The sequence below is a fragment of the Centroberyx gerrardi genome, chromosome 18 (genome assembly GCF_048128805.1).
Source record: "Centroberyx gerrardi isolate f3 chromosome 18, fCenGer3.hap1.cur.20231027, whole genome shotgun sequence".
NCBI lineage: Eukaryota > Metazoa > Chordata > Actinopteri > Beryciformes > Berycidae > Centroberyx > Centroberyx gerrardi.
In genome coordinates, this window is record NC_136014.1 from 21,659,143 (window position 1) to 21,686,973 (window position 27,831).

General features: G+C 44.2%; 1 protein-coding gene across 1 annotated transcript in view; it reads left to right on the plus strand.

Annotated features, from left to right (window-relative positions):
• The window catches only part of tnfrsf21 (tumor necrosis factor receptor superfamily, member 21), a 49,240-nt gene that overhangs the window by 5,799 nt on the left and 15,610 nt on the right, over window positions 1-27,831 (plus strand). Inside the window, exons 2-4 of the mRNA XM_078289767.1 lie at window positions 6,806-7,526; window positions 11,773-12,381; window positions 26,219-26,484. Of these exons, the coding sequence (XP_078145893.1) occupies window positions 6,806-7,526; window positions 11,773-12,381; window positions 26,219-26,484 (1,596 nt within the window). The remainder of the gene's footprint in view (window positions 1-6,805; window positions 7,527-11,772; window positions 12,382-26,218; window positions 26,485-27,831) is intronic.

Here is a 27,831-nt window from a genome sequence, read left to right on the forward strand (position 1 = left end):
GCTCTGCAGTGGTGCAGTGCTGTGCCACACTGTTACCGACACGCTGTAAACAGGAGCTGCCCGCCTGACGGCTCCACCCTCAAGCCTCTCCCTCCTGCTTCTATCTGTTCCGTCCTTTGCTGTATCAGTGAGTCACAACAGCATCGTCTGAAACGTCCCCCTTAGAGATAACTGCCATCCACAGATGAAGCCCTGACATGTGACGCTGTCCTCAGAAAGAGAAATCGATCAAATGTCAGAAATGGCGATATGAGACAAAATACCAGCAGAACCTCTCAGGGAAAATGTCTGATTATGTAAGTTCTTGTTCGATCACCTTGTCTCTGCCTGCCTGCCTGCCTGCCTGCTTGACTGGCTGGTGACTGGCTGGCTGGCTGACTGGCTGGCTGGCTGACTGGCTGGTGACTGGCTGGCTGGCTGACTGGCTGGCTGGCTGACTGGCTGGTGACTGGCTGGCTGGCTGGCTGGCTGACTGGTGACTGGCTGGCTGGCTGACTGGCTGGTGACTGGCTGGCTGGCTGGCTGGCTGGCTGGCTGGCTGGCTGACTGGCTGGCTGGCTGACTGGTGACTGGCTGGCTGGCTGGCTGGCTGGCTGGCTGACTGGCTGGCTGACTGACTGGCTGGCTGGCTGGCTGGCTGGCTTGTGCATCAGGCAGCTACTGTAGTTTATGTGCAGTGCGGCGAGGCACAGAGACAAGGTTGGCATAATAAGAGGAAGGCTGGCAGCACTAAGGCTGAAAGTAATTCATTCATGCACTGCTGAGCTGCGGCGGTGGTGGTAGGGAGGCCCCAGACACCGACCGTCTCCTGTGTGTGTGTGTGTGTGTGTGTGTGTGTGTGTTTGTGTGTGTGTGTGTGTGTGTGTGTGTGGCGGCAGCAGGAGTCTCCTGACAAAGTGCCAATGCTGCACTTTTTCCTCTTCTCCTTTTTGTCTCTCTCTCTTGCGTTTTATGTTTTTAATGCCAAACAGCAAATGCAGTGACACGCGACTGGCTGTTCTTATCTGAGCGGGAGAGTGGGAGTGTATGTGTGTGTGTGTGTGTTGGCGGGGGGCGGGGGGGGCGGGGGGGGGGGGGGGGGGGGGGCTCACACACAACGAGAAAGAGGAACACACAAGAACAAGAACAGGAACACAAACACACACAGGCTCAAAACTCTCAGTCTCTCACCCTCACTCGCGTTATTCACACGCCCACTCACATGCAGTGCCATGCATGCACACACACACACACACAAATTCAAGCACTTGCACCCCCACATACTGCCCCCCCACACACACACACACTGTACCCTTTCTAGACACACATACACTGTAGACCCCCTTCACACACACAAAGAAGTACACACACACACACACACACACACACACACACTGCAAAATAACAGCATCTGCCATTAGCTTACTGCAGCCCTTCTATCCCATGTTGAATGGCGCCCGTCGCTGCCATTTCCTTATTGGTTTAAAATCTCTAATGCAGCCAGATCCGAATTGTCTGAGGCACAAACTTTATCCCGCAAAGCTTCATCACAATCCAGAGAATAACAGAAAAAATAAGGCCTATGGATGAAGATGTGTGTTGCCAGTTTTCACTTATCTTACAGTGGTCGTCCTCTCTTCTCATAGCACATCATGTTATTTGGCTTTAAATAACATGATGTGCTGTGACCAGGGATGTAGTGCTGGGTAAACACATCTAAAATCAGTTTATCCACCTTTTTAGACCGACTTAAATCATTATGACCCTAAATTCATAGTACACATCATAGAAAGTAGTGTCAAACCGATGTAAGTTATACAAAAAAACATTGATTAATGTTAGTGTAAATGTTGATTTTTGTTCATACTGGTGCTTGTCAGCCTTATGATGATCACCGCCTGCAGATCATACTTCACCCGCCTTTCTACATCGCTGACTTTGACTCTTGTACTATGGCTGCGTTCCATTCAAAGTCGGAAGTTCCCAGTTGAAATTTCCAATCTCTCACCTCTGTGTGTTCCAGGGGTCCAGCTAGGAAAAACAGGGAAGACACATGGACGCGTTCGAGATTTAAAGTTCCCCACGCAACCTTGGGGGCTTGGGGAGCGAGTTAGCATAGAATGTTAGCAACTGTGCAATGCTGATGATCGCCCTTAAAGGATAAGGTTGGTGTTTTTTAATGCATTGCTTACCGTCAACAAATCCTATGAAAATAACAAAATCAACAATGCGTTTGCTCTACTCCCGTTACTTTCTGACTTCCCACGTACCGTTTTTAGCCGTCAACCCAGAAGTCATTGGCTCCAATTGTAAGCTAAAAACCTTGAAATACAGCTCACAAAGACATAGTTTCAATTTTAAAAATCGCTAACTGTTACCACGAAAAGTCAGGCTGTTGTAGTTATTACTAAATCACATTCAAATGGGAACAAATTCTTCATTACGACGGGGACTATTTTCGGTGCTACGGAACTACTTTCCTGAGATCGCAAAGTGTTTACAGCCGGCTTATTAAGTTGTTTGAGGAAAAACTCGGCTGGCCCGGTGCATCGTGATGATGAAATATGTTGCCCAGAGCAACAGCATGGCTCTGTGACGTGTTTTTAATCGTTTTTTTAATACAATGGAGTTCTATGGCTGCTGGAACATGGCTTCATTGGGCACCGGCTACATGGACGAGACTTGTTGGCAAAACAAAATCATTGCTGATTTTGTTATTTTCATAGGATTTGTTGACGGTAAGCAATGCATTAAAAAACACCAGCCTTATCCTTTAAGTGTAGCATTTATAGCGTAAGCCACCATGTTGACGTGACGACAGATAACTGCATCTCAGAAACTTCAGGGTTGAGAAATCTTGCCCTAGTTTACTCCTCGGAATTCCGTCTTGAAGTGGCTTTCCGATGCATTTTTCCTCGTAAGAAGTCGGAATTTCCGACCTCTGACTTTGAATTGAACGCAGCATATGAGACAGAGAGAGAGAAACAGAAAGAAAGAGATAGACAGGAGAGAGACCCAAAGAAGAGTCAGAGATACAGATACAGAAGACAGCTAACTGATTTTCTGAGATTCGGTATCAGGCACCTATGGCTGATTCATGCTGCAGTGCTGCAGACTACAAACCCAGTCACGTTTAAGGCAAAACTGAAACACTGGCTTTTAGATAACGTACCCCTGTAAAGACAGTTGTGTGGGCAGGGTTGTACGTAGCTCATTTAATGGACCAGTTTTAGTATAATAGGAGGTGTGTACTTTAGCCTGTTAATGCCCAATGTGAATATTTTCTGTATATTGATGTTTTTTGTGCTTTTATATGCCGCTAATGCCGTATTCCACCATCTCCACGTGCACGTACACACACGCACACACACACACCTCCACGACATCTAACTACAACAAGGACCACAATGGAAATAAGTCCTGTGACTTTTTTGTGTTATCCTTGATGTTCTTTTAATTGTGCATGTACATTGGTGTTGCAGCCATGGAATTGTCCTTTTAAAGTGAATTGTCAAATAAATGAACTAAACTAAAAAAAAATAAAAAATGTGGCTTCTTTCTGCATGCGATGGATTCATGGTGAACTAAAGTTCAGGACGTGCTGTACTGCGTAGGACTTGAGCTCTGAGGATGATTAGAGTGAGCCATAGACGGATACATGCAATCCCAACGTAACAAGAGGCCTAGTCTGTTTTAATGAGCCCGGTTCCCCCGGCAAAACTAAATTTGCACTGTTGGGGTCCCGGCATGAAAAAGCTTGAGAACCCTCCACTAAACCGTCAGAAAGTTCCTGTTTAGAGCCAGCGTGCATTCCCTCCCACGGCTTCACATTAAATAATGAGTGATACCTCAATTATGGGCATGTGGAGGACATGCTGTTTCAATAATAAAATTCTGAGAATAAGCAGAAAGAGCCGTGGGGGGATCATCCATTGTCCCATAATAAGCAGAAAGTTCCCATTTAGTGCCAGCGTGCGTTCCCTACCAGCGTTTCAGTGTGTGCGCTCCTGTGAATGAATGCATTGATATGAATGACGCAACTCGGTTATGACCAGCAACATGCTCTGCTGTTTATGGATGAGGTTCTGGGAATGAACACAAAGAGCTGAATGGGTGGCGTGATGAAAGGGCGATGGAGAGGTGGAAGAATGGACGGCATTCTCCTTCTGAGCAATATAAAATGTAAGAGGATTTTGTGGGAAATCAGCACTTCGTTTTACTACCTCAGTATTGTCCTTGTTATGCAGCAGAACCTCACTCATCACAACTCCATGGCAATGGATTTCATTCAAGTCCGGATGACTGAAATACATCAACACACCCAGGCAATTCATGATTAATATACTGGTTAGCTTATAGACTAAGAAACTGGGGATGCACCAATATCAAACTGGTATGATGTTAGAATGATGTTGAACTTTGGTAGTAGCTTGGGTTGTGTATCTTCCTCCATGATAAAACCCCAAAATCAGCGATTCTCCGTTGCTCCGTGAGAGCCGATTGGAGAATTGTGTTTTTTTTCTCTCTCCATTCACTGCCATTGTATGGAGGAACAGGTCTGAAAATCACACTTCTAGCACATAAAGGAATGCGAACAAAGCAGATTCTGACACTATATAAAAAAACTAGTCATGTTGCTGAATTGTGGTTAAGTGAATCACTTTCTTTATGTTATTAAACCTTTCATTTTGAACAAGTGTAACACCGAAATCCGGTCGGAGGAAACTTATGCCGATGGAACGAAGAAAATAGTATGTTTATCAATAATTGTAAGTAGGTGAAAAAAGGTGGGAGACAGGACTTTGACAAAGCAGATTCTGCCAGTATATAAAAAACATGTCTGTCCCTTTCAAAAAATCAAAAGTCAAAGCAAATCAACTTGAGTTTTTGGCTTTGCTTTTTGGCTCACATGTACTTGCCTGATGTATAATCATTATATAATCAATGTTCCTGCCTTGTGGAGGAAAATTGATGGTATATCAGGAGTTTCATTTTCCGATGACTCCAAACTAATTATCTTTCGTTCAGTAAAAGGTTTGGATCGGTACTGGAGGATGAGATGCATTCACATGCATCGTCAGCAGAATTCTCCCCTCAGTGCATCACTTCAAACCCACCAAGCCCTGTTTGTTCTGCCACACACACACACACACACACACACCCTGACCCTCAACCTTCTGTTTAGAAGGGTTGGTGGGAACACTGCTAATCTCCATTCACATTGAGCCGTGTTTAGACACACTGCAGAGAAATACACACACATGCTCATACACACACACACACACAGACACAAAACACACATTTTGTCTCCTCTGCCTCCTTCTTCCTCTCTCTTCATCTATCTATCCATCTCTTCCTGTTTGTGATTGCCTCTCTTGTTTCTCTCCCTCTCTGTCTATCAGTCTGTCTATCGCTCTCTCTCTTATCTATCACAGACACACACACACACACACACTGATACGGTCCCCCATCATCTCACAAAAGATGACACGTGCCTCAGTGTCATCTTAGCCCCAGAGTCACTTTATCAGACAGCTACTGATTGGATGCAATGGGAATATTAATGTTTGCATGGTGCTCCTCCACTGCCAAATCCAACCATTACACTTCTGTGATACTCAGTTACAGACACAACATTAGTCACAATTATACAAAGGAAAATACAATACAAATTAGAGATAATTTCACTTACAAAGCACAAGTATGCAATTGATTATTTAAATTGGTTCAATATGGAGTTAACTGTTGGAAAATAAAAATTCTACCAATAGAGAAAGTGTCTCAAGGCAAAGGACCTTTATTATTATATAGCAATAACGCCTGGTATTTTGTCATTATAACGGTGATGCTGCTAGGTACAAGGCACAGTACTGTCGACAACACCAAAATACCTAATAACTAAAAAGTTTTCTTCAAACTAGTATACATAAACAGGAATAAAAGAAAGAGGGGGGAGAATGCTTGCTAACTAGCGCCCTGGTTACCCCAAAAGTTGACATAGCAACCAATAAAGCAATGTTAACCGTCAAGCTTTATTGGAGCACATCTTTGTCCAATCAGATTGCTTGGCTGAAACTACCAGTTGTTACTTATAGGTCAGTGGTTGTTATCGTTCCATAAAGACATTATTGCCCTGACATGACTCAGTGTGTGTGTGTGTGTGTGTGTGTGTGTGTGTGTAACCTTAGACATGTGTGTGTTGTTCCCCTAAACCCTGGGAGCCTCCTGCTTCCCAGCAGAGGTGAGAGAGCAGCCTGGAAAAAAATACTCACGTGTCGCTCTAATGGACTCCTAGTGGTTACAGCTCAACAAAAAACACTTTCATTGTTAGCCAACCGGCATTTTTTGATTCCATGAATGCACATGAATGGGAACTCACTTTAAGAGGGGTAGGATGACTCAGTGAGTGAATGAAATGACTCTGGATTGATTATATCAAGTGTGCTTGTTGCCTTAGCTGTGCCTGAGCTGTACTTGAGCTGTAGCCTACCTGAACGCTCGCTTGCTGCTGTTAGGAGACAGTTTTGGATTTCACTCTTTAGTTTCGATTCGTCACCCCCTGTGGACAAAGAAGTGCCCGTACCCGACACCCGAGTTTCATTTGGGCAACTAGGGTCAACCTACAGGGTCACAGTTAGTGGGGAAGGGACGCTCTTCTCTATTGAAGCCCCATTTTGTGATTGAAGCTGACAAGACGAATATATTTTTATATCAACATTTTGTCTTGTGTATCTTTACTATTGCTTATCTTGCTATTGTTTCAGTCTCTCTTTTTGTCGTTCTCTCTCTTTAACTCTCTCACTCTGTCTCTCTCTCCTCCTCTCAGCTCTTGTGCACGGTGGTGGTCGACATCTCGGCCCGGGCTTTGACCACACCCAGCCCAGCTGACCAGCCCCTCCTCTCTCCCCGCCACTATCAGCACACCGACCCCGACTCGGGCACCCAGCTGGTCTGCGACAAGTGTCCGGCGGGCACCTACGTGTCGCTCCACTGCTCCCCGACGGCCGTGCGGGAGTGCGCCCCCTGCCCCGAGGGCGCCTTCACGCGGGGAGAGAACGGCGTCCAGCAGTGCCACCGCTGCCGGGCGCCCTGTCCCGCGGGTTTGATGGAGAAGGCGCCCTGCACGGCCACCCAGGACCGCGTCTGCGCCTGCCCCCCCAACAGCTTCTCTTCGGGGGACAGCGGCGTCCAGTGCAGGCCCCACTCGCTGTGCCCGGCCGGGACCAGGGTGAAGCGGCGGGGCAGCGAGAGGGAGGACGTGCTCTGTAGGCCGTGCACCAAGGGAACTTTCTCGGACGCGGAGTCGAGCGCGTTGAAGTGCCGAACCCACACGGACTGCCAGGCCCAGGGGCTGGTGCTGCTCACAGCAGGCACCAGAGAGACAGATAACATCTGTGGGCCCCCATCTACGCTCCCCTCCTCCTCCTCCTCCTCCTCTTCCTCCTCCCCCACCCCCTCACTGGGGCCTGCACAGTCTCTCTTGATACAGGAACCCATGTCCTCTTCCTCATCCTCATCATCATCGCTGCCTATATCTGCAAATGAAGGTGAGACCAGTGACCCTGTTTCTTTCCTGTTTGCGCTTAGTTGATTTTTGCACTTTACAATCCTTTTGTTTTATTCAGAGTTCCTTCATTACTGCAAAAATCTATTTCAGTTGGCATTTCAAACAGCTGAATGTGAAATAGTGGGATCATTACTCCTGATGCCCTGTTGAAATGGGCTCTTTGGCACCTGTTGTTTCAGTTGGAGCAATCAGACACAACGCCCACAGGGTAAAAGAAAGGCTATATATCCACCAGAGACCCTGTTTTTCACCGTGGGCTTTTCTTTTTACCATTAATTTCAATGGAAATGACGCACACCCAACAGTGCTAAAAGTAGCACATCGGCTTCTAAAAACAGTATTCCAACTTATAGCACTGCACTGCAAACAGGCTTTCAATAGTCTAGTGCAGGACAGATGCAGGATATACAATATTATATTCATGTTCATTATATTTAATGATGTAGTGTTAAGTAAAAAAGTTTGGTAAACTCTGACCTCCTGTCTGTGATCATCATAAGGAAAAATGACCATCTAATATATATATAAAAAAGAAAAGCATTAATTTATACTTTTTTTCCTTTAAAAGACACTATCTGCATATAATTTACATTAATTTCATATTACTTACTATGATGTATACTATGAATTTACTTCAGATTTATGTCCCCTAAAAATATGGGTAAACTGATATTATTTGGGTTTACCCTCCACAACATTATTATACTGCATTATAATGTATGGATTTATTCAACACCAGACATTTTTGTACATGGTGTGTATAAAATTATATAATGTTCTGATTATTGTGTAGATAGTGGGTACTTGCTGTGTGTGAATTCCTTAAGGGAGAGACATTCATAGGCATGGAAACACACTGGTGGCAGCTCCCTATCTCAGGAATGCTACTATTTCTTTCTCTTTCTCCCTCCTTTTTTCTCCCTCGCTCTCTTCTCCTCCTCAGGGATGAGATGTTTTGTCAGAGAGCGCGAAAAAAGTCAAAGCCCCTTCCTCTCCCTTTCTCTTTTCCTCTCTCTCCTCCTTCCCTCCTCATCTTTCTCTCTTCCCTGTCTTTCTTTCTCTCCCTCCCTCTGTCTGTCACTTCCTTAGTTACCCATCAGCCCGTCTCGGCGTTCGCCCCGTTCTTCTTCCCTCCCTCCTCGTCTCTTTCTGTCTGACTGTATTTACTCCCAGTCAGTCAGCCAGTTATATTTCCCAGAATCAACCATCCATAGCCTGTATCCCCGCCATTCCCCGTCCCTCCACACCCATAATACTGTCACCGCTGTTTGTGTTGGCATGGGATCGATGGCTTCTCGGCCAGTTAATTTGACCCCATCTGCTCTGTAAGAGGGCCGGCGGGGCGGGGGGGGGGGGGCGTTACACACTCTGTCACGACTGTTATTTTTCACGTCTCTTTTACTGTCGATGGAGAGGGAGGGGAGGACAGGCTCGTTCCTGGAGTCGGCTGGGGAAAGAGGCTGGAGAAGGGGGAGAGGGAATGGAGAGAGGGAAGTGTTATGTATGTGTGTGTGCATGTGTGTGTGTGTGTGTGTGTGTGTGTGTGTGTGTGTGTGTGTGTGTGCGCAAAGTACAGTGACAGCACTTGTGCTTGTCTTCAGAGCAGTATGGGTTTAGTATAAAATGTTGAGGCAACAGACTGTTGCAACAGACTGTCAGCTTTTGATTCAAGGTCTTTCAAATCAAACCACTTTAAACAAGAATAACAGGTATACCAACCATAAAAGACCAACTTGAAGTCACTGTATAGAGGCTTTGCAGTTGTGTAACAAATCTCCCAGTAACCACAGACCATCATGGAGGTCCAGTGGAGAATTTGCTGTGCGTAAATAATGGCTTGATATATAACAACTAGAAAAAAAAGAGATACCTGATGATAAAGTTTGGTGTAGTTTAGATATAGGTCAATTTAGTAATGTTCTAAGTAAATGTGAGAAGTCAGATAAGGTAGATTAGTTTAGGTTAACCAAATTTTGGTTATTGTGAAACTCCAAAGCTATAAGTTATAGCTTGAGAATTCAGCTCAGTTAACAAACAGCTGTTTTTTGGCTTTGTTAGCTAGCTAATTAGTCAGCAAATTTAGCAAAACAACCAATATCAATGTTAACATGCGACCACTAGCCACTACTAATGCTAGCTTCAACTACCCTATGTTAGCTAGTGCGCAGATCAGATGTGTTTGCAAGATAGTTACCAGAAATTGTCGTTAGCTAGCTAGCTAACAAGCTGACATTATCTTTCTTTTCTTTTCAAAATCTTTTTATTGAGATTTTCAACAAAAGTTCCCAGGGTTGGGCAGGCATATTCCACATTGTTATAAAATATACACCAATGTACTATCATATAAAAATAAAAACAGTGACAATAGTGACAGTGATAAAGTAAGACGTCCCTACCCTCCCCCCCCCCCCCCACCCCCTTGATTACACAAGCTGACATTATCTAAACACAAAATCGATCAGATGTCAGCCTAACAGCAGAGAAATGATCAATTCACAGTCAAATTACTGTTGAGACCGCCAAATTGTACAGTTAGAAACTCCACTATGGCTGCCAGCAGGTGTGTTACGTCACCTGAAATCCCTCTAAATTTCTCTAAAAAGTTAATCAGACTCCTTGCAGCCAGCCAGAACAGCAGCCTCACTTTGGGGATTAGACCTGTGCCTCTGTACCTGTCTGCTGATAATGGGATGAGAGAGATTAACATTCATCCAGGTGACAATCCCCAAAACATTCAGCACCCCATTTATGATATAATGCCATTACAACACAATCCCATTAGCAGTACTAGACAGGCACCGAGTTCAGCAGCAGGGACGGGTTTTGCTGCCATATTGATGATCAATAAGGTTAATGAGGCCATAATATTGATCTGACGGTCACAGTTTGTTCCCACGTCTGAAAAAACACTGTCCATGCCGCTGTTTTCGTCAAAAGGGACACAGTTAATCCTAATTGTTCTTTTCCCGTTTCGACAGATTACAGAGATTTGTTAGACAGTGAATCTTTTGCCCACTTGACCCCAGTCCCACCCCATCCTCATCCCTTCTCCTCTCTTCCAAATTTCTCTTTTTTCTTCTCCCAATTCTCTCCTCCCGTTGAAGTCCCACGGGAGACCGAGTCTGTGATTAGATTTGTCCTCACTCGAGCCTGAGCGAGGAAGCAGGCTGTGGGCTGAGCAATCCAGAGCTCATCTGCTGTGAGATTATAACGTAGAGCACAGCTGGGGCCGCGCACGGGGCGGATTACATGTTTTACCTGTTGCATTTAAAGGAACACAGCAAGTTTTGGGGGAGATTGTCCCATTGGTCAATTGAACTGATTTAACTAATTAGAACATGGACACCAAGATCATACATATGTCCCTAGTAGAAGTAAGAAGACTGACCTTTTTAGTAATGAAAAGTTGGTAGTGGGTTTTTTTTTTTAAATGGCCTGGAGATTCATACATTTTTTCATTCAATATAGCTGATGTACCTAGATTAATTTTTGGAACTATTTCAGGTGAGCAACCACGTATTCATCCGCAGCGCAGTGATTTTTTTGTCTCCCATCACCCACCACACTCGATTCCTATGTAAACAAGGAAAGTAGTCCCCGGCAGTTCAAAACAGTGTGTTATTTTTATAGCATATTTCATGTCAATTTTATCGATCTCCTAAATGAAGCTACAATGTAGTTACAGAAGAAGTTACAATGTTGCTTTAGAGCTGCTACACATTCTCATTTTTATCACTTTTTTGCATTTTTGGCTTTTTTTGGGGGGCATTTTTGGCTTTTTTTGGAGGTGAGGATGGAGGAAGTGGGGATGAGAGAGTGAGAGAGCGAGGGAGAGAGAGAGGAGGAGAGTGGGGTTTTTTTTCCTAGTTCTGTTTGTGCGCCAGATTGCTTGCATGGATTAAAGTGTTAGGATTGATTCCCTCCCCTTCTGCCTTCTGTTTTCGTTGTCTGGGTTAAGCAAATCCCCCAAGTCAGTGAATTTAATTCTCTCTCTCTCTCTCTCTCTCTCTCTCTCTCTCTCTCTCTCTCTCTCTGTCTGTCTGTTGTCTCTCTCTCCTCTCTTACCTCTGTACTCATACTGTCTCTTTGCTGTCTTTGTGCTCCTCTTCTCTCATCTCGTTTCATCTCTGCTGCTTGCCTGCACCTTCTTCTCTCTCTCTCTCTCTCTCTCTCTCTCTCTCTATCTATCTCTCATATCTCTACGTCTGTCTCTCCTCTCCTCTCAGACACCCACAGCCAGTCAGCAGCCATTCGACAAAGGGAAAACCCTGGAGGGGAGGACCACCATGCAGAGGGTTTACTCCTAAGCCTGGCCGGCACTCCCACCCTTCCCGAACCCCAGGACTTGGCCCGGGACTCCCCACGGACTCCACCGCCCCCAATCCGCAAGCATCCGGTGGGCCGCGAGCAACCGCGCGCCCACCCGAACCCGAACCCTGACCCCGCGCCCGCCCCGAACAAGAGGGCCATGCAGGGGCTGGAGAGCGGGGAGGCGATGGGGGTCGGGGTCGGTATCGGCAAAGGCGGCGGGCAGGGGAGCGCAGGAGGCGGCGGGGGGCTCTCCAGCTACTACAGGCCCACCCGCAGGGGCTCCCCGCGCCCGAGCACCCACAGGCACTTCGACATCAACGAGCACCTGCCGTGGATGATCGTGCTGCTGCTGCTGCTGGTGCTGGTGGTGATCGTGGTGTGCAGCGTCAAGCGGAGCTCCCGGGTGCTGAAGAAGGGCCCCAGGCAGGACCCCAGCAGCATCATGGAGAAGGCCATCCAGAAGAAGCCGTCGGCGCCCCCGACCCAGGTCAAAGAGAAGTGGATCTACTATTCCAACGGACAGGGTGAGTCCGCTGTGTCTCTGATTTCAACCGCACTGGTGCGAGTGAGGGAGTCTGGGAAGCTGCGTCACAGAGTCAGGCATTAGGAGGTTGGTTTTGTGGTTGATGGGAGCAACTCTTCACAGCTGTGCTAATCCCCAACATAGAGGAATCTACATTTCCCATCCACACTCAAAGACATACTGGGAGCATTGGGCCAGTGGGATGAATTTTGTCCTTTTAAAGCCTAAGTATTGGGTTACATAAGCTAGATTTGGTAATTTACCTTTTTGATCCAGAGAAGGTAAACAGAACATAGGTGCTTTACTCAAGGGTTTCTCATTTACTTCTACCCACATTTCCCCACCAGTGTTGGGATTCAAACCAATGACCCTCCCATAGGTTTTGTAAAATCAGAAAGTCTTTGGTGATTGTCATACTTTCAACAGACTTGGTATCATAGCTACATCCATTCATTTAAAGTGACAGTGACACTGTACACTGTACTACAAGTACATGCTGTTACAATACATTTAAATGAGCAAATACAATGTAATTATATCACTATATCTGTCAGGTCTAATTGACTACCATCTTCAGGCCCCTATTCAAAGGCTGGATGAAGACGACCATATTTTGCAGATGCCTCAATTAAAAATAAACTCATTACGGGCTCTTGGTCTTGTAAAATGTCCATGTCCAGATATCCTACAAAGCTCTACTTGAGATTTCATATTTGATATCAATGTTGTGGTGTCAGGGACAGTGTGATGACCATGTTTGCAGTTCAAAATGGTCCGAGTGTCGTCATGTTTACGAGAACGTAGCAGTCAAATGTTCCAGTTTTGTGTCACCGTGACCTCTGCAGCAATATGGAGGATTGCGATATGCCTCCAGAGAGAGTGCTTCTTTCTTATCACCGCTCTGCCATGCTGTTTGTGCAACCTCAGGACTTGTACATGACAACTCCCCTTCTGTCTCTCGTGTTCCTCAATCGGCGATTTAGAAATGTGATTTTAATAGCTGATTCAAAGCGTCATAAGAAAATCTGTTGACTGACACGTGGATTACAGCTAGCATAGACGTCGTACCAGTTTGCTAGAATTACTTCAGACAGGTAAAGTGAGGGAATTTGATGCTTTCTTCGCAGAGGTCAGGGAAAACCAGGGAATTTTACGGCAATATACCAGAATGCATTTTACAATTTGTTTCACACATTCATTGCATTAGCTGGTGATTTTTTCTGGGGTTTTTTTTCTCTGCCACAAGCCCAACTGTAGTGGAAACCAGACTGTTTAGAACTTTTCTGAGCTGAAAAACAACATTAACAAACCAGGAATGACTTAAGTTATGGAAAGTCAAGGAATTTTACATCATGGCCACAGTGGGACGTATGCACTGCCACACACCCTAACCCTTAACCACACATACACACACACACACACACACACAGGTCCCATGGTAGACCATCTGTTGGTGCGACACCAGCAGTCAGGGAATCTAAATCCAATCGATTCTGCCCCAGAGCACACGGTGCGGGAGGGAGAGCGACAGTTACACAAGCACAAGGACGTGACCCTGCTTCAGTACCACCCTGCTACTGCCCTCTGTCACCATCTACCCCCCCCACACACACACACACACACACACACACACACACACACACTCATCTCCGCTTACTACCCTCTCCTATCTAATTTCCACACTCTCTCTCCGCTTCTTTTTGTCTCGCTCTTACTCTTTCCTATGCTGGAATGCGGTAAATCATAGGTATAGACGTTTATTCCTATACTGCAGTATGATAAAAGAAAATGTTACGTATTTTTGTCTTTCTTTCTTTTTTAATGTCATTTTACAAGACCAATTATGTATTTTCTTGTGTGTTTTAGATGAAGCACATTGAATTTGCCTTTGCCTTGCCTTTCCCCCTATCTCCATCTTTCTTCTCCCGCCTTTATTTCCTCTCGTTTTCTCTTCCTCTTTTGTTTTCACTCTTCCACTTTCTCTCTTCCTCTTTTCTTTCTCTTTAGGTCTTCCTGTCTCCAACTTCCCTTTTTCCCCCTTTGTATGCCCCCTTGCTCCCTCGTTTGCATTACCTCTCTCTCTCTTCTTCTTTTCCGTCCCTCTCTCCTTACCTTCTTTTGTTATCACACTCTGCCTCTTTCTTATTGCCTCTGTCTGATGTTTTGGTCTTTGTTTAGTTTTTTTAATCATCACCTGTCCTCCTCTCTCTTCTTCCCTCTCCATTCCTCACCTGTCTTCCTCTCCCCTAGGGTCTGTGTTTTCTCTTTTTCTCTCTCCATTCTCACCTCTCTCTCTCTCTCTCTCTCTCTCGGTCTCTATTACCCCTTTCACCCCCCCTCTCTTTTCTTCAGTGTGTTGACACAGTGGCTGTCAACAGGTACAGTACATTGTGCCCCACTGCGGAGCTCTTGATTTCACATGGAGAAAGAGAAAGAGAGTGAGAGAAAGAGAGAGACCCAAACTCAGAAGACACCTCCCGCCCGTGACACACAGCTCTCTGAAAGCTTTCCAACTGTGTGTGTGTGTGTGTGTGTGTGTGTGTGCGTGCTGTGATAAAGTTGAGCCACCCGCCACCCTCTCTCTCTCTCCCTCTCTCTCTGTCTCGCTCTCCTCCCTCAGTGACTGACCACAGAGAACCGGAATAATCTGGTTTCAACTGCACCAGGGTTGTTGGTTGGGTTGGTTGGTTGGTTGGCGAGGCCCGTTAGTGGGTCGATCGGTTCTCTTACAGGGCGACAGAGATAGAGGGGGAGGGAGGGGGGGGGAGTGGGGGAGTGGGGGGGGGGGGGGTCTGTCTGAGGTTGACAGGGGGAAGTGTTGTGTTGTGTTGTAGCGCTCTTGGCTTAGCCCGACAGCGCTGGGGTTTCCCTGCCGTTACCTAGCAGCACTTGTTAGCCCAGATACTTAAGATGCCAAACAGAGAGAGAGAGACACTGAGACAGACAGAGAAGAGAGAGAGAGAGAGAGAGAGAGAGAGAGAGAGAGAGAGGTGGCCGCGTTTGAAATGTCATTGATAATCTCAGATGTAGTCTTTGTTATTTTTTGCACTTTTTTCAAATTTTAAAGATGCTACTTTAAAGTAGCATTTTAACATCAATAAATCATTACTACATACATTTTTGGGAGTCGTTAGTATAATTACCGTAAACAAACAAGACCATTGGCAAGATCATCAGCCTCTACACTGCATTTTACATTCTGTGCCGCAGAGATCACCTGTCAATCAAACAGTGTGTTCAGCTTTTTCCTTGGACTCCCTGTTGATGAAGTTTCAGTTTCTGTAGGCAGGAAAGAGCTACCAGACACCGGGTGTTTAGAACAGCAAATGTAAAAGCTTTCGTGAACTGAGTATAGGTTGAATATCTATCAGCAGTAGAGTTGCAAAACGGACAGTTATTTATATGAAAATGTCATTATTACTTTAATAGACTTAGTAAAATCTTGTGTAAGACTCGTTCCTGTTGAAAAATGCAGGCAGCACTGCACCAAGACCATAGAAATATTAGATAAGAGTTCTGTGTTATGGTGTGTTTTCCTTTTCATGGCATTTGGTCCCTCAGGCTGCCAGTGTGGGCGAATAATCGTGGAAGTGCAATTAGGGCAATCCCAGAAAGAATTTACTATGTTGTTTATCAAAGCCTCTCCTTTAAAGAATTTATTTCAGACTTCTAAAACCGGGTTGAGTTTACGGTACGCTCTGTGAAAAGCGTTTAACAATGTTTTTCAGAGGGATCTTTTACATTCGAGGATGTTTATATGTGTGCGTACGGTGTGTGCACGTGTGTTTGCCTGATTGGATGGGTAATTCACGTGCGAGTGTGAGTGTGTTGGTAAAACTGTGCCCATGTGTATGTATTTACGCATGTATGCACAGGCAACCCAAATAGCCATTTTACACCGCTATTTACTCTCTCGAACATAAAACAAAACAGCTTCTTAATCCTTCCAAGGTGCATGGCTGGCTCTCCTTGAAGGTTGTAATGCCCCTTTACTAGAGCAGTTAAACCACTTGGGCAATAAAGGAAAAAAGAAAGGGAAACGTCAAAGAAAAGATCACACACATACTTGGCTTTCGCTCATAGCAGGCCAGGAAGTAATCAAAATTGCTACTTCTCCACAGCGGGGCTGAATGGGGCTGAATGGGGCTTTCCAGGGCCGCTCGCCAGCTTGAAATGTTTTTATTGCGCAGGATCTGAAAAACGTCTTTGTTTATCTGAAACTACGGTGCAGCTGTCAAACTGTATGTGCGCCGGCAATAAAGGGGAATCACGAAAAATGTTGTTTTGAAGAAACCTCAGTGGCATAAATAACAAGTAAGCCTCAGTTTGCCCTTTGTGTTCCTGGAAACTAGGCTAATGTGATTGAACGCTTTCCTTAAACGGGGACAGTTTATAGAATTAATAATAATATAAACTATAATATAATAAAGACTAGTAGGCCAAGCTGATCTTCCTCTTGCTCTCCCCACCTTTGCTCTAAATTCTTGTCCTTTGCACATTAATATTATGGGTCACACAATATGTTTTCCCTGTCATTTTGTCCTTTACCCTCTTTATTATGTGACTGTTTGCAATTTGCACTGATGGCGACACATGAATATAACTTATTCTACTGTTGCACTTATTCTCAGTCGTTCTAAAAGTGAATTAAAATGAAGAGAAAGTAAGTTAGATTAAGTTCAAAATCAGGTTTGTTTATTTATATAGCCCTTTATCACATGCATGTCTCAAAGGACTTTACAGAGAATGAACCTAACTAGATCTAACTGACAAACATCAGGAACAAATATTTTTTCAAGGATTGTTTTCATTGGAATTCTGTTGTTTTTTTTTGGATAGCATAGAATGTAGAAAAAGAGAAAGAAGATATGTAACGCAATAAGATGAGCTTGATTCAAACCTGTGAGGTCGCAATAAATAAATAAAATAAACAAACTTGAGCAAGCATCTGCAATACTTCTTCTTAGCCTGTTGAGCCATCAGGACGTCCCGGTTAACACAAATTATCCAACATATATTTCCTATGCAAGATGTAGATTGGACGGGAAAATGTGAAAGAAAACAACATCCTACCTGCCCACCATCCCCCCTTGTTATAAACACGCACAAATCGCCCACCGTTAACAACGCCAAGTTTGACATACGAGCGCGGCAGGGAGCCACCCATAAGGATATACTGTTCTCTGCGGTGTCAGGGTGGGCCGGGGTGGCCCGCACAGAGCCGAGCCTGGGTTTGATTGTGAAGAACTGAGTGGGTGTGTGTGTGTGGGGTTGTTGACTTGTTGGAGGTATACAGCGCCTGGTGGGCTCATCTATCCTGGTGGGCCTTACACACATGCAAGTGCATATTTCACTCATTTGAGATGCGTAAAATTTCAGTCTGGAATGAAAGGGAGACGAATACGCAGTGTGATTCATTTAAACAGGATATTATTTATACTGGGAAAATGTACTGCTCTTCTTCAGCAACGCCCCGCTTCACATCATACAGTTATACACATTCATACCTGGGAGCTGTTGTGCCTCCCACATCAGCAGTAGTTGTTGAGAGAGAAGGGAGTGTTTTTCCTTTACTTTCTTTCCCAAAATTTCCCTGTCGTTTGGGAGATTCAAACTAGTGAATCTGTGGACTATAGTCAATCTTTGATGATGGAGTGACGGTGTGCTGAAGCAAACCAAACTGTATCTAATATAGCTTTTGTAATGGAATGGGGAGGTGATGGTGATATAACTGCGAGGAGAAATAGTCGGTGACTGTGATAAAACTTTGGGAGGAGAACTGGTTTATACAACATTCAATCTGCCCACTATACTCCATTGTTGAATGTGTACAGAGAGACTGAGAGACAGATACAGACACAGGAAATCTGTGTGGGCTGTTTGGCTCTTAGTCACACAACACATTTTCTGCTCAGAACAGTTGGGGCCGGTTCGCTTCCTCACTGTTGCTCCCTACTGAAACTATGATCAGATCATTTGTCAGTATCAGCTGCTGTTTAGAGCACTGTACCACTGTCCTGTTATCTCTCATTGCAGTTTTGAGTCAGTTACAGAGACAATTACCAAAACACCAAGATAGCCAATGGATGGATGGAGTGTATATGTAGGAGAATCCTCAGTTATGGTTGGATAGAGAAGGGTGGGTGGACTTTTGAATAGGTGGATGATTGATAAACAGATAGGTGGGTGATTGGATAGATGGAAAACTGAACTAATAGATGATGGATGGATGACAGCTCGGAGGGAGAGACATTGCGTATATTTTCTCTGATAGGATCTAATTGGCAAAGGCCTGCATGCTGTAGATCTAAACCTAAATCATTTGAACCATCAAAGAAGGGAACATTGCATGTTGCAGCAGGTTAAAGGCCCGATCACACAAGACTGTCAGCTTCTGAATGAACACGATCCGACTGAAATACGCACTGTACACTCGTGTGTTCACACTACGGTCTCCAGGCTGTCAACTGCGTGTCAGGGCTTTCACGTAAAATCTATATAACTCCAAATGTTTTATCCTCAAACTGAAAGCCTTAAAAAGGACTGTCAACTGTAAGCTGTCTTGTCTCAGTCCACAGCGTCGCTGATATGTGTCACTTGTGGAAAAATGATGCATACCCACTGACTCTGTCTCCAGCGCCGGCTTCCTTTTCTTGTCGTTTTCAGTAGAAGGGACGCGCCGCTGAACATTTCCGACAGCGCAGAGAGCTTCGCATGTTTTTAACACTCCAAGGACCAGAAGTTGTAAATATCAAACTTTTAGCATAAAGAGCACCGCGCTTCCAAGTAGTCCACCAGGTTTTCAGTAGTCACTTTGCCACAGCAGCAGTCAAAGACCAGCGCTTCGCTTCCCCCCGAGCATCTGTTTAGCGCCGCGAGCTAAAAAAGAAATACATGGAGAACGCAGGAGCTCTCAGGCTGTTCTAGTTTGGACCGGGCCGAAGGAAGATGTTGTGACAAAGCAATTGTGTTGAATCATCACCTGCACCGTCAGAAAGGATGAGTCATTTTCAACACATCTAGGTTGGGACAGAACACATTTGCGTTACTTTTGAACATGACAAATGTTCATGGAAAACAATATGTGCTGTAATTAACAGATGTAGAAAACGACGCATCCTTTTTAGGAGCGCCGCACTTCCAAAATACCTCACAATTTGTCCCCTCCAGGCAGCCATATCTTATTTCATACAGAGGTTTGACAAAACATGTCAGTTTGGATTCATGTGGGATTTACCAGCAGCTAACTGTGTTTAGCTTACATTCAGCTATAGTTTGACATTTAGGATTTCTTACGGTTTGGAGCGCTCACAAAGCCTACTATTCATGCAGGCAGAGGTTAGCGTACACACACATTATGTGCGCACACAAATACACACACACACACGCATAAACAATCCTACCCCACCCACCTCCCACAGCCCCATCCAGACACATAAACACATCCGCAGGCTGATATACCAGATCGTCACGAGACTTATGTAGGTCATTGCAGCAGCGGTCTAGCGATGCGGGCGGTGTAGGGGGATTTCTCTACGGCTTTCCGTCTGTCTCAGTGCGTTACAGTGAGTGAGGTGGAGGAGAGCCGACGGGAAGCCGGCACGCAAGGTCTTCTGGGTCTATGGTATCCACGCATGTAGTGTATTAAGCTTAGCCAGCAGTACGATGCAGAAAGCCTAAATCCAGGAGGGGAGGGGGGAGCTGGGTGTGTGTGTGTGTTCTTGTATCTCTCTTCTATCTCTGTGAGAACTAGTTTGAGTTTTAGACCTTTGCAGTCAGGACGTTTTCACAAAATGAGGTCATTTTGGCTGGTTCTTACTTCTTCAAGGAGTTAGTTTAGGGTTAGGACTTTGGGTTTAGGGTTAAAATTAGAATTAAGATTAGGTTTAGGTTAGGCGAAGGGTTAAGGTTGAGGTTAGTTTAGGGTTAGGACTTTGGTTTAGAGTTAAAATTAGAATTACGGATCAGAGAATGTATTTTCAAGGTAAACTTTATTGTGCCTGAAGGTAAATTTGCGAGTTAAAATACAATACAGAACAATACACAAACAATTTCTAACACATATAATGAATAAAGTGCTTCAGTATTAGATGCCCAATATTGCCCAATTTGTTTAGCAATGCAATTGCTGGAGGTACAAAGGAGAAAGAGAATGAATGTAGTCAATGGACGGTCCTCACAAAGATATACATATATGATAGATCTATATATATAGATATAAAGATATGTGTGTGTGTGTGTGTGTGTGTGTGTGTGTGTGTGTGTGTGCGCACTGCATGTCTAACATACTTATGCGTATGCTTCTGTGTGTGTGCTGTGTTTGTGGCATGTCAGGGCGTTTGTGGATGCATGTGTGCAGGCTTCACATGTATATTTATACCTGCCTGTTGGTGTGTGTGTGTGTGTGTGCTTATATGTCTGTATGTGTGAAGATATGTGTACACGTGAGTGTGTGTGTGTATGTGTATATGTGCGTGTCACAAGCCATGAATTGCTACCACTGGCTTACATCCATTTAATCTCTCTGCTCCAATCTCTCTGAATCACCCTGGTTTTATGCACTTAGCATGTTTGGGCGTCCATACAGGACATTAATCAGGGATCAACCTGATGCTTATCAAAAGTAGATGAATTAATTCTCATTTGATGCTCTGCCAATGTAATGGGAATGTAGCATTGGAAGTCAAACAAGAAGATGAGAAAATGTGATCAAAATTTGTTGGGAAAAAAATTCAATTAAAATTCAACATAAGCAAACAAAAAGATCTTAGCTGAAAGAAATCAGAAGTGGAAATCATGACACTTGTACTTAAAGTTTATTATTGTATTTATAGTTATAGTTTATTTATAGTTATATATGGCAATACAATATGTTTTTTTCATCACACATTGGATTAAAAAGTAATACCTTGTCTGACACATGGGTTTCTTGAAAATAACCTTTTCTAAGCATAAATGCATCGCTTTTGTTTCCACTATGAAAGCCCGACTTGAACCACAGCTGAACCTTCTGCAGGTGTCTGAACTGATGAGGTTAGCTGTTTTATTTCGGTAGCTTGTGAATCGTTGTTGTCACACACAGTCTCACACCTGCAGGACATAACGTTCGGGTCACATGAGTTTCCACAGGGGGGAATTCCTCCTTGCACCTGCTCTGCAAGGATAAAGTGCCATTTTGGCAAAGCAGTTGTAGGGAACATCCACCGTAAAAATGAATTCCCATTCATGATCTTGGAGATCAGTCAGTGCTGGTGACCATGAATAACTCTCCCAGAGCTACAAGCCAGGAATTGTGTTTTAGGATGGATGGCTGTTTTGCAACTGATCATGTTCTTTCAGGTGGATTACACATACCTGCCTTTTCTTAACCTTTATTTATCCAGCCAAGGTTTGCTGAACACACATGATCTTTCAGCATCGCCTTACTCCACATTCACAAAGTTACACACTTTCACGCCTGGGAGCTGTCGAGTAAACACCACAGTCTCTTACTGTTGGCCACTGAGCAGCCACCCAGAGAAAGTAGGGGTTAACACTATAGTCTGCAACCTTTTGACATATATAATACAATATAACAATAAATAAACAGGATATATCAGAGTGTATCAGTCTGGGTCTGTGTGTGACCCTTCGTGTATACATAAATCATGTTTTCCTGAAATTGGCATAGCAACAACAATGGGGGAAAGCAGTAAGAAACAAAAGAACAGTGAAGCTAAGCCCATAAGAAGTCTTTTTTTCTATTGTTTGTTAATCAACATCAAGTTTCTATTCCAAGTGTGAGTGTGTGGCTCAAGGGCGGGTGTGGCGTAACGCATCAGTCTGATAACATTCTGTATTAGCACACACACATGCACACAACCACACATTCACACACCTACACGCATGCACGCACGAAAACACACACAAACAAATAAAAGCACACACAACGCACACACAAGACACGCCTGCACAGCACACACAGACATCATGATGGGAATTATTTGATGGAGGGAGCACACACAATATCAGCATCTCCTTTTTTTTGTGTCACGCTCAACAACAGAGCTATTCTTACTTGACAAACAGATGAGTCAGCGTTTATATTTCCAGCCGAGTCATTGTCAAATCGCATAACCATCAGTGCAGAAGTGGAGCAGAGAATATCTCAACAAGCAGCAGTGCGTCAGAGGGGGGAGAGCTGTTAGTGAGAGACCAAGAGAGAAATGCTAAGTGGAAATTTTTATGTGTCACAAGAGATCGTGAACCACAGTTCAAGCACAAGAGGCCATTTGAGATTGATAAATCTCACGCTATTCCACTTTTTTTATTGAAAAAGCGCTGCCTCAACTGCATTTACTGCTGATAACTTGAAAAAGCAGGTCGCACAACATGCATTTGTTTCCATAGCAACTAGCTGCAGTAGCTGCCTCTATCAGTAAACAGTAGATACAACGCTAAAACACTTCTGAGGAACTTCTATAACAGCTAATGCGCTCCCATTAGAGCAACAACTACGACCAACTGTTACACTGCTACGGTCTCCATTTTCATTCTGGTTGCTGTTGTAACGGACTGTCAGCTGCCTGCATAGCTGTGATTAGTCATTGTGATTAGTTGGCTATCAAAAAAGCGGTCCACATCATGTGCGCTCCTCTGAAAAGTAGAGCTGTTCCCAACATTAGAAAGCTGCCAGGTGCTTTGCCTTTCCAAAATGGCCACTTCACTTTCCCTCCACCTTGTGAAAAAAGTGCAGAATAGTGTGAATGCGTCCTAACAAGTCACTGAGTCTCTGTGACGCAGCACAGCACTCTGCAGCTGATGTCTGTAGGTCAAAAGGAATATGCACCCAGAACAGAATTCATGTTGTTCTTACAATGATATTGGACATTTCAATTGTAATGTGTGAGTATGAGCAACTTACCCCGAAAGCTAGTAACAAAAGAATGGTTTTATCAAGAGATAAAAACATGGAGCTGCCCCACTAACACTGATTGGTACACTGGCACATCCACATCAAGCATGTTTGCAGGGGACTATTCAAACTCTGGAGTGTTTACTCCTTTAGTTCAGTTTGTTTTGGCAGGTGAAAACTCGGACTCGGACTTGGACTCGGGTGGCACCGAATAACCGCACCGAGATGCCTGAAAATTCAGATGTTGGTCCTCTTCCAAGTGAACTATGGTGCGGTTTGTTAGGAGTAACCCAACGTAACCAAACCAACTACATAAAACGACCTCAAAATGCAAACATACGGCTTCATGAGTATGTTGTTTGTTGTTCGACTGTTGTCCCATATGGTTTTATGGGTATAAAGAGATGGCTGTTGACATCTGACAGCCAACAGTTCCTCATGCTTGGAAAGCCGAGCATAACAAAATGAACCAAGACCAAGAATCCTAAGACCACTGGACTGAAGCACTGGGTTCTCTTTGTTCGAACAGTTGTTCATTTTCACAAATATTGAGCTTGAGAATAGCATATGTGAATTCTGCTTTAGGGCAGATTATTGCTTTAAGATTTCATGAAAAACAAAGCTATCACAGTGAGGTTTGCTTCCAGATATGAGTTCATATACACACACACACACACACACACATACACACACTCAGAGCTCCTCAGCTATATTACAATTCTCCTCTGTGATCGATTGGAACAAGATCAAACTTGACTTGTTTGATATAAGCAAAAAAGCTCTTGAGAAACAGATCGTTCTCCTGTCAGGACAGCAGCAGCCTCACAGCTGTCTATATTCTACAGATACGACTCTGTGTATTTACCCCGCAAGGGACTTTCAACCATGTAGCCGGAGCCTGTCTTCACATACTAAAATAACAGATCACCCTGGTCCAGACAGGTCCAGTCTGGCTCCAGGCATGCCAAGTTGCCTCTTGCATCATGCTCATTGCTTGGCTTGGACAGGACTGCGTGTGTGTGTGTGTGTGTGTGTGTGTGTGTGTGTGTGTGTGTCTGTGTGTGTGTGTGTGCTGAGCTGGAGGTTAAGAGATGGATCTGTTTCACTGGGTGGATTCCTTGAGCTCCTGAGGTTCCACTGGCGTTATGACTCAGTTAGCCAACCTGATGGTTAAAAGCGTACTGTCTCACAAGGGACATGCCAGAGCGGTCAGTCTGAAAGAGTTCTGCTGTTGAAATCACTGAAGGTCCAACAGATCCCAAAACGTCCTGATTGGACCTTCAGAAAAGACCGACAAGCCTGACAAATTCCACCGTCAAAGTCGGTCAGTATAAGAGTCTTGGTCAATATATTATAGCTAAAAAAAACTAGAGAGAAAAAATAGGTCCGGGAAGTAAAAAGTGTGACTGGAGGCTTAATGTTTCTTCCCGCTCATGGTTGCAATTTACAACAATTTACAACAATTTACAACAATTTACAACAACTTACAAAACATATTGTACTGCTTCAGGACAGACTTTATTTTGAGAAGAGATCACTGCTGTGTTTATCATAGTAGAGAGAGAGAGAGAAACTGGCACAAATCTCTACACAATGTACCGTGACAGTTGCACAAGCGAAAGCTACAGACATACATCATTGTCAGACACACTCATACAACACAGACACACACACACACACACACACACACAAACACACACGTGCGGGGTAATTTATAGAAAGAGAACAATAGTTTATTGTGTAGAGCATAGCATGAGGGCTCCATTAGTTATAAATGAGGCAATTTGTTTGGTGCTGCATCTTGTTTTAAATTAGAACAGCTCACCATTACTGGCCTACATTCTTCAGTTAAGGAGAAATCCAGTAATCATCTGAATCTAATGTTCTTCTAGTATAACTGGAAGGGAAAAGTATGTCTGTCCTATATAGTTCGAAGTACAGTGGTCCTTGCACTCCTGACCTCCGCTTACTTTCTCTTTCTATCCAGATGGTGAGATACTATGAGTGTCCTATAGACCTGAACCGTAATCTGAACATTTCAATCTTTAACCCCCATTTCTCTCTCTCTCTACGTGTTTAGAGGTAAACAGATCTTATAATTATACAGGAAAGAATCCGTAATATCCATTATCTGGTTGATACTCAATAAAAGCCCAGCTTGTCTCTTAATTGTAAAAGAATACACCAAGTTTTGGTCAACTTACCCGGTAAGTGATGAGAACATAGACACCAAAATCATCCCATGTGTATGTATTTAACTTAATATAGTTGATGTAGCCAGGTTTATTTTTGGAACGATTTCAGGTGAGCAACCACGTATTCATCCGCTGTGCAGTGATTTCTCCCATCGCCCACCACCTTCACTTCCTATGTAAACAGGGACAGTAGGTCCTGGTAGTAAAAAAAAAAAAGTATCTTATTTTTGTATCATATTTTATGTAAATTTTACCAATCGCATACACAAAACTGGCACAATTTCTCATTTTCCCCTATTGGGATAACGCTAGTCGCCTACTATCACTTAATATAGTGTGTGCTAAAGTGTTAGCATGGAGCACCAGAGCCAACGATGTACACATGGATGATTCCTATGTTTGGTGTCATCACTTATTGGGTAAATTGACGAACGGACAAATCTCCCAAAAAGTTAGTGTATTCCATTAAACCTTTATTTATCCAGGAAAAGTTTGGGGATTAAGAGTCTTCCTCAAGGGCTGTTTGATGATACTTAAGTGGTAGAGCGCCTCTTTTTCTCCACCCAGGTTTTTTCAGTTGGATGGCTGATTTGAACTGGTGCTTAAACAAGTGATCACGAGTCTGCTTTAACCTTTAGGCTATGGCCATCAACCATTCCATTCTTTAACCTCTCTCTCTCTCTCTCTCTCTCTCTCTCTCTCTCTCTCTCTCTCTCTCTCTCTCTTTCTCTCTCTCTCTCCCTCTCCAGGAGTGGATATCCTGAAGCTGGTGTCGGCCCAGGTGGGCAGCCAGTGGATCGACATTTACCAGTCGCTGGCCAACGCCACCGAGCGCGAGGTGGCCGCCTTCTCCAACGGCTACTCGTCGGACCACGAGCGGGCGTACGCCGCGCTGCAGCACTGGACCATCCGGGACAGCGACGCCAACCTGGCCAAGCTGATCAACGCCCTGCACCGCCAGCGCCGCATCGACGTGGTGGAGAAGATCCGCTACGTCATGGAGGACAATCCACAGGTAGGATGGATAGATAAAATGGATGGATGGATGGAAGGATGGACAGATGGAGGGGCAGAGAGAGAGTGGTGGTGGATGGCTGGATGGATGGATGGGATTGACTGGGATTGACTTATGCTACAGATTTTCTTGACTGGATATGACTGGTTTTCTTACACTATTAAAGACAAAAAAGTCTCCACACACAGTATATTAATGCTCCCATGCTTTTATTATTCCACACCTAATAACAACAGAATCAGATCAGATTCAAGCCTATATTGGGGGTGAAACGTTATTAGGTGTGGAATAATAGAAGCACGGGAAATTAATATACTGCGTGCGGGCACTTTTTGCCTTTAATATTGTTTATTTGTATGTTCAGCACCAGTTTTTAAGAAGATCTACAGGGAAGTGCAGCCCGTGTAGCCTCAAAAGTGAACATGTTTTTTGGGAGTATTTAAAATTCATTCGACTGCTATTTTCCCCCTGGTTTGAATCAGCGTCTGGTTTATTCAGAGGTGGCTGTGCTTTACTGGGGAAAATATCAGTGACCTTTACTGTCTTTTCCATCTGCAGCTCTGTCAACACCACTGGCACATACTGTAGTACAGCCTGATCTTTCCCTCTCTCTCGCTCCCACTGAAATCTAATCTCTAAGAAAAGGTTTCTGGTGTGTTCCTCCGAAGCAAGTCCCTGCGGTTCAGCTGCATTCCTACCATTAAAGCGATAGTTCACTGTGGGAGAGCGATTTCACATTGAAGCGCGCCGTAGACGTTCATGAGCAGACAACCTCCCACGTCGACTGCATCGGGGATCTGCTGTCATAACATCCAGGCTTTTCTCTCGCTAGTTGTCAATATTGATAATTTTGTGTCGCACGTTGTTACCTGATTACATGATGTGACACATGTCGTTTCACATGTTAAAGTTCCAGCTCACATGTGAACAGAGACAATTCACAGATCTTTGCATGTGAAAAGGTAAATTTCACATGTGATCAATTTTTTTTTCCACGTTGTATTCTGACATCACATGTGAGTGTTATTACTGCAAATCTGAAAACTTAATTTCATAGGTGGTAAGTGTTTTGTCCACATGTGAACACTTTGTTTCACTGCCATTGCATGTGACAATATTTGATTAATATGTGAAAATTGTATTTCACGTGTGAAAAGAGACGATTCTCAGGTGAAAATGTCATTTTCACATGTAAAACGGGAAATTTCACGTGACTTTTTTGTCAGGAAAAGTACGATCCACGATGCAGAATGAGATAGTATGACCTCGATCTGCCTGTTCTTGTTCTCCCATGTATGAGAAGTATTATCTTTAGGCTAGGTTTCCAAACAAACTGTTAAGAGATAC